General features: G+C 36.7%; 1 protein-coding gene across 1 annotated transcript; it reads right to left on the reverse strand.

Annotated features, from left to right (window-relative positions):
* Window positions 1-6,120: 6,120 nt before the first annotated feature.
* Window positions 6,121-9,108, reverse strand: LOC117986320 (ubiquitin domain-containing protein 1). The gene is made up of 4 exons (XM_034973149.2): window positions 8,934-9,108; window positions 8,563-8,843; window positions 6,612-6,809; window positions 6,121-6,289 (listed from the first exon to the last, which is right to left on the reverse strand). Exons 1-4 carry the CDS (start codon window positions 9,013-9,015, stop codon window positions 6,140-6,142), a joined length of 711 nt encoding a protein of 236 aa, XP_034829040.1. The 5' UTR covers window positions 9,016-9,108; the 3' UTR covers window positions 6,121-6,139.
* Window positions 9,109-9,370: the final 262 nt, after the last annotated feature.

Below are 9,370 nucleotides of genomic sequence, written 5' to 3' on the forward strand. Positions count from 1 at the left end.
CGATTACATCTCGACCTGTCGCGTACTATAGTTTGTCGCAGCGACAAGGGCTATCAAAGGAAAACTCCCTGAGCGACGCTCTATTGGCAGTCCAAACACTCACGCAGTCTGCGCAGGGATTAATTAGTGTATGTCGGGTGATAATTGGCCCGTCTCACTCGCACACTCGCTCATAGCCGGGGAAAAACTATCCCTACTACACACTTCCTTCTCGTTGCTCGCCAACTCGTTTCTCGCTAATCGTCGGCGGTCAGACAACTACATAATTAAAAAAAATTTGATGTGTAGGTATTTCGGCTAAAATAAAGAGTATGCAATTCAAATTTATTTATTTCCTATAACTAAATTATTAATATAATATACTCCATTTCGTATATACCAACATAAGATATATTTATTTTGTGTAAAATAGTTAATTATTGAGAAAAAATCAACCTCTTAGCACCATACAATAATTCCTAAGTCGATAAAAGGAAAATAATTTTTATATGTGAAATAACATATATTATATGTATGTACCTATTAGTAGTTTCTTTAGTAAGTATACTTAAATATATTTATAGTAATTGTAAAGTTGAGTCTGTCGATGTTTTTGGGCATGATAAGGTTTTGTATTGTGAATGGGGTTGTAGTACTAGGCTTTTTAGTTTCGATATATTAGCATTATTGTTTAAATTATTTCTTATCAAAATTACAGATCAATTTATTAATTTTATGTCTGATCTAATTATATAAATACATATTATTATTAAAAAAAACAAACAATAAGCAAAAATATATATTATATTTTCTGTTTATATTTTCTCTTTGTGATAAAAATAAAAACATTAAGGGCTCCTAGAAAATGTAATACAAAAAACCTGCGCTGATGCAGTGTGATAACAAATAAATATAGTTTATCTATGGTAACTAACTACAATTTAAAATTATTTCAATTACACAATAGGTATACCTTTATATATATAAAATTAAGCCTCAAGTTTTCTGCAAACACAAAGATTTTCTATACTAGCCAGTTAGTTACTTATGATAATTTTTATAAAATAATATTATGTTATGTTAAACTTGCCTAAATAATATTTCTTTATATTAGTATTAACCTAAAATTTACAATATTGTATACGAGAAGGAAAATGGCCGTCAATAATTTATTTATTTTTATTATTTGATTACTTTAAGATCCTCAATTTTGAAAAAAAATCACTGAAAGATAAAAAATGATAGCTGATAAAAATTATAAAATAGATTTTTTTTTTAATTAATAAAAAATCATTATTGTTTTCTCTAATAGACAGCCTTTGTTATTGATTTTTCGAGACTTTCATTCAAAATGAGATAAGTAGGGAATTTTTATAAAGATAATAATTTCATTAAACAGTCAATGTAACCAGAACGCTAGCAAAAACTTATTGTTATACGACCTAAACACAATCCAATACCAGTATAGTACCACAATCCAATAGTAGTATAGCGTGCAAAACGTAGGTTAATGCCCCGCCTACGACGCGGCATTGACTTCGAGTGGCCTATTTACGCAACGTTCGTTGACCTCTAGCGTCAGTCGGTAATTTTATTTCACTTTTTAATTGTGGTATCATATCAGTAATCATCAGTAGTATCACCTGTCTTCATTTTTGCCAGCGTTCTGGTTACACCCTGTAATTTAAAAATAACAACGAAATTTCGAAATTTGCTTAGGTTTAAACTTTAAACACACTGGGTACGTAACAAGTAAAAGACTTTTACAAAGCATGAAAAAACAGTCTCTCTTAGGGTCTGGGCAGACGACCGACTATTGCCAGCGGAGGACAAAACTGGGTCACTTTAGAACTGCACCACTAACGCACACGATGGACTAATACGGCGAAATACTGTAGTAACAGATGAGTGGTTTTTGTCCTCTGCGGACAGTAATCGTCTGCGCGGGCCTTCAACATAACACATTTATATGCGAAATTCCGGCCGGATTTTTCCTAATACGTTGCCACCTGTTCTTGATAATTTTTTGAAGGTACTTAAATCCTATCCGCGGAAAGAAGTTAGTATAGCGCTCTCTCTATTACGCAATCACATACAAATTATAGAGACAAAAGCATTTTGAGGCACCAATCAATCACAAACATGTTTTCAAAAACATTCGAAATTAGATTGGTTGGTGACTCAAAATGGTTAGCGCCCACTGAGTTTTTGTCTTTATAATTTGTATGGGTTTTCGTTAAACAGAGAAAGCGCTAGGTAACTTATTTTTGCGGATAGTTTGCTCATACATCAAAAATAGTGTTTCAAGTGGATACTGAAAACACAGGTACTTCTATTACCGGTCTTCCGCATATAATTATCAAGATTATCAAGGGAGAACATAAAATTATCAAGTCATAAATATGGCAGTGAAACAAACAATAACGAAACGCAACGACTATCAAATTAAGAGAATTAAGTATTTTTAAATTCTTAAACACAGGCGAACTGTAGTCTGTAGGTGAGATCTATAGAGCGCACTTTGACTATGCTCAGACTTACATTTCAGTTAGAACGAGACAGATTATGCCAGCGATATAATGCTGTCTCGTTTTAGCAGTCTCTTAAGTATGAGCAAAGTCAAAGTGCGCTCTATAGATCTCAATCTCAGATTTCGCGTTCTTTGAGTTTGTCCTATACGCGAGGCTTTGTCCTAATACAACGCGATTACGCGATCATTGCAAGTTCGCGCGAATTTTACTCGTACGAACGCGCGATCAAACATACTGATCTCGAATAGGTGTTCTAACTGGCATTCGCCCGTGTTGTCGTTCTATTTGACGCAAGCGCGCGATTGTCGCATCGTTTACTCGCGCGATGGTCGCGTCATCGCGTTGTATTAGGCCAACGCCTTCATTATTTGCAGAAGCTATTTTTTACATTTGCTAGTAACAGTCATCCGTCATCTGCTTTGTTAATGGTCCAAAACATCATAACACACATTATAATTGCAGAAATTAGTCTCCTAGCTCTGACAGATGGACACATAGACAAACGCAAATTCACCCAAGCAGATTAGACCCTATTTTTGAGATCTATAGAGCGCACTCTGACTTAGCTTAGACATAAGACTGAGTTAAAACGAGACAGAGCTATATCTCTTGCATAAATCTGTCTCGTTTTAACACAATCTTAAGTCAGAGCCAACTCAAAGGGCGCTCTATAGATCTCAGCCTATGAGATCTCACTACGCTCAGTCAATCATACCTACACGCACATATTTATATTGGGGTATTTACTATTTATACAAGATTTTAATAATACAACTTGTTATTTTATACAAAGAAAATTACATACATTATGTCGCCCAAGAATATAAAAGTAGTTAGTAAGTTTATTAATAGTTTATTTGTTAACCATTGATAATATATTATAACTTATTTATTACTTGTTATTTCGTAAATGATTTCTATTTTGAACATTTGAATGTATTTTTTTAACTTTCATAATATCATCTTTTGCACCATTTTAGATGAGAATTCAAGTAAAAAATCGATTTTATAGTATAAATAAAATAGGTACATAATTATTTTCTTTTATCAGCTGTTTTACAAATTAAAGAAATAACTGTACCATACCTATTTAAAAGTGGTGCATGAAAGAATAAATTATGATTTGGAAATTTAAACCCTGTGGGTTAAATCCACAGGGTTTAATTTTCCAAGAAACAGATAGAGAAGCGTACATAATATTATAAACTTTATTATAATGTTAATTTAATATATTCTTGTAAAGAATTTGCTATATGTACAGATCCTCGTAGCACTATTTACAAACCTCACTACTAGACACGATTTAGGTTATTTAGGTCCATCAGTCCCTACTATAGTTTTTGCATTTCACGAGGGCGAGTGGCTCATGTTTGTGTGTAAGTCGTATCGGTATAAGTAAGGTAAAGTAAATGTGTGCGTTTGCTCGCGACTGATTGGTCCGATATGCACGCACACTTACGCAATGTATACGACGTAACCACAAGTGTACCTACAATACGTGGCCGAAAGTAATGTACATCGGCCTTTAGAACGACATTTCGGCATTGCAGAGCGTTGTCTCTGTCACTCATACCTAAATGACGTTTTGTCGGTCTCAACGACAGGGACAATGCTCTACAAATTTGCTATCTCCTTCTAAAGGTCGATGTACATTACTTTTGGCTGCATACTGTATGTAAAGTAATGTAATCAGGGGCAAATCTAGCTCCCTACAATGTGACATATTTAAATATCCGTCTTTTAAAACAAAACACTAACAATCCGTTTGCGATCCGGAATCCTGATGATGTTTTAATTCGAGGGTCCCTATTCCTAAGCCTCCAATGTCCAATCGTCCGTCGTTTGTCTGTCAGCGGGATGAATCTCGCGAAGCCTAATAGGTAGACAGTTGAATTTTTCACACATGTATTTCTATTGCTGTTATAACAAATAAAAATTTAAAAATGTGTTATTTCTAGTCCGAGTCGCACTTGACCAGTTTTTTGTTAGTCCTGAGATATACTGGAGCATGACTGGGTCGATTCAAATAAGACCAAAATATAGCCGCTAGGCTGGCGGCTATATGTTACTCAGGAATAATGTAGCTTTCTACTGGTAAATGAATTTTAAAAATTTGATTATTAGTTCCAGAGATTACCCCCTACAAACAAACTTACAAACTTTACCTCTTTATAATAATATTAGTATAGATTGATAGTCTAAAAGTACTGTTATCTTGCTATCAGAAGAAACTCTGAAAAGGATAGCACTACTTTTAATTAAATTTTGAATTACGAGTATATATTATATTTCTAACATAAGTGACAAGTGATATTAATATTGTGCTGTTTGTAAAATGTGTAGCTGGCTTTGTGGCTGTCTGGACATCTTAAACGAAATGATACAAAAGAGAGTAATTATGACTAAAATTTAACTTATATATTAGTGGTTATGGTCCGAACGCACTTGCGCTATGCTGCGCGACGCGACACGTCAAATATAGTTTATGTGATGGATAAAGGCGCACTTGAGCGACGCGGCTCGACAAATATACAGTACCCCGCAGGAAATATTGTGCATCGACCAGAAAGAGTTTAGTCTGTGGTTGAGACCTACAAAACGTCACATAGGTATGAGTGATAGATACAACGCTCTACGAATCTGTCGTCTATTCCTCTCTTATTCACTGTTGTATTTTTATTTTTATTCATATACAATATACATACGTATATTATGTGTATTTACTTTATTTAATTAGTATACCCCTTCCGTTTTCTTTAATTTTTATTACATCCTCTACCCTAAGGTTACCTGGAAGAGATCGCTATGTCAGCGATAAGGCCGCCTATTGTACTTGCAAACGTCTTTGTTATATTTCTATTGCTTTGGTTTTGATGTAACATAAAGAATATTTGACTTTTTTTACGAAGCCGAAATCTCTTTTTAAAGGTTGATGTACAATATTTCCTACCGGCTACTGTAGTTTATATAACTTTGTATGGAGCAAGGCGCTGCCTCGTCGCGCAGCGCAGCGTGAGTGCGTTTGGACCTTTACACGAACAGTCCGTATGGTACAGTCTAGTATGATACAGTTTAGAATATGCGTGAAGCCAGTCGCTTCGGCCGGCGCTGGCACTCCTTCTGTGATTGGTTTATTCTGAAAAATGATGGTTTTTGGCTATGGTTTCTTACTTTACAATTTCATTAAAGTGTTTGCCTACTTTAATGTCCAGTCTAAATATATAAAACGAAAAACTGACTGACTGACTGACAGATCTATCAACGCACAGCTCAAACTATTGGATGGACTGGATTTCAAGCTGAAATTTGGCACACGGATAGCTATGGGAACCTTTTGCTCTCCAGGATAAAAAGCAGCCTATGTCCTTCCCGGGGATGTCCAAACCTCAGAATCAGTCAAATATATCGGTAATGAAAAGCTAGCAGACAAATAGACTGTTTCGCATTTGTAACATCAGTAAGTGGATTTTTTAATTAGATATTTTTCCTTATTAGCTTCGCAAAGCAAACTTCGATTTTGTTCAGTGGTTTTGAGTCCCTCACTACAATCAGGATTCTAACTTAGAATCACTCGCTACGCCAGTGAAAGAGTCGAGCCGCATTGGTCTACCTGTCAGTCTGTGATGCGACTAGCTGGGCGGGCGGGGCTCGGCGTCCGCCACGATGACCTGCACGACATATCCGGGAGTGATGCGCGCCTCCTCCACCACCAGCTTGTCGCCCAGCAGCTTGCCGCCGTAGAACCAGCGCTGCCGCCACGGCGATATGTTCTCCTGCGCCTGAACACAACACTACCAGTTACAACAGTTTATAAACTAATTATTATAAATATAAATCTCTGACAGCTTGAGTATGCTTGACTAGTTTCCAAACTCTCCAGGGTCCTTTTCCAAAGAGCATCTGCTCACGACGCCTAGGAGACTGCAGTCTCAAAGCAGAGACAGACTAGTGGTTACCTAGACGTAAGCCTCAATTCTCCTATTTGATCCGGCGTTGGATCCTAGTTGACTATGACATAAACCTTCTCATACTGAGAGATGAGGAGTAGTAGATGAAATACAGCTACAGAATCGGTAGTGCTCCACATCTCACCATACTCACATGCAACTTGGCCTTGCAGTGTGCGATGGTATGCCTCGCACACACGGGCAGATCCAGGTCGGGGCCTCCGGTGGACAGCCGCAGGCGCAGCGCCAGCGCCGCGCCGCCGTCCACGGGCTCCGAGCACTCCGCCGGCGAGTCGCGCCCGCTGGCTTCCTTCACCATGTTTATCGGGGCCGATAAGCAGTATATTGGTACCTAAAAAAATTAAATAGGAAAGAAATTGCATGTAAGAACAAATTCTTTTTTGAGGTTCAAAACCGGCCAAATCCGACTCAGACTCATGCACCGAGCGTTCCGTACTACAATCGTATTTGTTTCGACAATTTGCACAATAAATCAAAAACTATTATGCATAAAAATAAATAAAAATCTGTTTTAGAATGTACAGGTAAAGTCCTTTTATATGATACCCCACTTGATATAGTTACTTATGTTGAAAGCTGTTGATAATACTAATTATTTGTTCATGAACACATTTTTGTTTTTTTATTGATGTAACCACAAGTTCCTGTAGCTGTGATAGCCTAGTGATTAGGACGTCCACCTTCTAATCGGAGGTCGAGGGTTCAATCCCGGGCACGCACCTCTAACTTTTCAGAGTTATCTGCGTTTTAAATTAATTAAATATCACTTGCTTTAACGGTGAAGGAAAACGTGAGGAAACCTGCATGCCTGAGAGTTCTCCATAATGTTCTCAAAGGTGTATGAAGTCTACCAATCCACACATGGCCAGGGTGGTAGACTATGGCCAAAACCCTTCTCACTCTGAGACGAGACCCGTGCTCTGTAGTGAGCCGGTGATGGGGTGATCATGATGATATGATGATGAACCACAAGTTCACAATTTTCAGATTTTTCTCCTTATGTGTGCTAAAAGACCTACCTACCTGCCAAATTTCATGATTGTATGTCAACGGGAAGTACCACGGGTTTCTGGACAGACAGACAGACAACAAAGTGTTCCTTTTTTCCTTTAGCAGTACGAAACCCTAAAAATTATCTTAACATACAGTAATTTACACTGAGACCCTTGCTGTATATGAGCAGTGATTTTGATTTTGAACGAATTGACTGTGAAAATTCAAATTTTCTCAATCAATTCGTTATAATATGAGTTTCATTCACAAGAAAGGTTCTATAAATATTGTAGTATAACATGTTTATTGTTTATCCATGGAATAAGTAAGCCCACTGGGCATAGCCAGGGCGGCGTTAACTTATATGTATGTATAATATAAAATATAAGTAACACTATACAAATATATATTTATTTAAAAATAATTATATATATATACGGGATAATTTATTATCCCAATATTAAAATAAGTTTTAAGTAAATAAGAGTTCAATTAAAACTGAATCATTGAAAGAATCAGAACAATGAAAGGAGTTAAAATGAAGGTCATAATATAAATACAAGCTCATATTTTATGATAATTTTCATTGTATTGATCAGACAATTATTTAACTTTTCAGAGCTTTAAGCAGTAAATATCACTTGCTTTAATAGTAAAGGAAAACACAGTGCAGAAACCAATATGCCTCAGAGTTCTCCATAATTATGATTTATTATGATTTATTAAAATAACATAATTATTTATGTTAAATAATAATAATGTTTTCAAATGACAATGGCCAAACCCTTCCCATTCTGAGAGGAGAGATATGCTCAGTAGTGAGCCTGCGATGGGTTAGTTATGATGATAATGATGACCTGCTGCAGCCCCCATGTCACTGTGTTGAATGTGTGCAAATGTTTCTTTATGGTGGTCTATGTTATCAAGACCATATGAAGAAGTTTCTTTTAAGCAGTAAGCAGTGTTTTATGCCTCTATGACCAGCATGTCTCTGATTGTATCTACTCCTAACTCAAGCTGTACCTACATTTATTTTGTTGGAAGTTGCAAAGGGGAATATTACTTATATTGATCATGTTAATCAAATATACCTGGTATCTGGTTCCCCATTCATCATAGCACTCAGTGAGGTATCCGTTAGGCACTGACACACTGGCACCGTCCAAGATCGCCTGAGCGAGCTGGAAGTCCGTGGCCTCGGCCGCCACCGCCGCCGCCCGCAGCGCGTCCCAGATCTCCTTCCGACCTTCGAAAGCGGGAGCAGTGTCCCAAAATTCATCGCGTTTACTCCGCAACTGACCCTCGGTCAAAGGCACGTCGGATTTCCACCGTATTGTCTCATGGCACAGCGATTGGTTCTTCCGTAAACCGCCTAAAACAAAGGCAAATATTTAGTTAAGTTTAAGGCGAGTCTCCACGGCGAAAGAAAGGCCGAAATGGTCAAAATGATCGAATGACCTACCCGAATTAGGCCGTGACACAGTACCCGATGAATCCTCGATGGGCCCGCTTCTACTCCTAGTTATTCCGATGCAGCCACCCATATTATTTACATTCTACATTCACCCATTTATACGATATTTACAAAAATATAATTTTTAACAAATAACATTTTTATCGCCTGTCCCACTCCTGTCAAAAAGATAGCTGTATATGTTTTGTTATTGCAAATTGGCTAGGCAAACGTCATTGTAAGAATTTTAATAAAATATTTTTCTCACTTATTAGAATAATTGTAAGATAGCTGAATTTCCTTTTTTTATTGAAAGAATTTTACTAAAAAACCTTTTAATTAATGGGTTAATTGAGTCTCAATAACACTTTTATGAATGCTAAACTATTTGTCACTTTTAATAATTAAACAAAACGCTTTTTATTAGTTATCTAAGCTGTCAAAAG

Source organism: Maniola hyperantus, chromosome 11 (genome assembly GCF_902806685.2).
Source record: "Maniola hyperantus chromosome 11, iAphHyp1.2, whole genome shotgun sequence".
In the NCBI taxonomy this organism is placed as follows: Eukaryota; Metazoa; Arthropoda; class Insecta; order Lepidoptera; family Nymphalidae; genus Maniola; species Maniola hyperantus.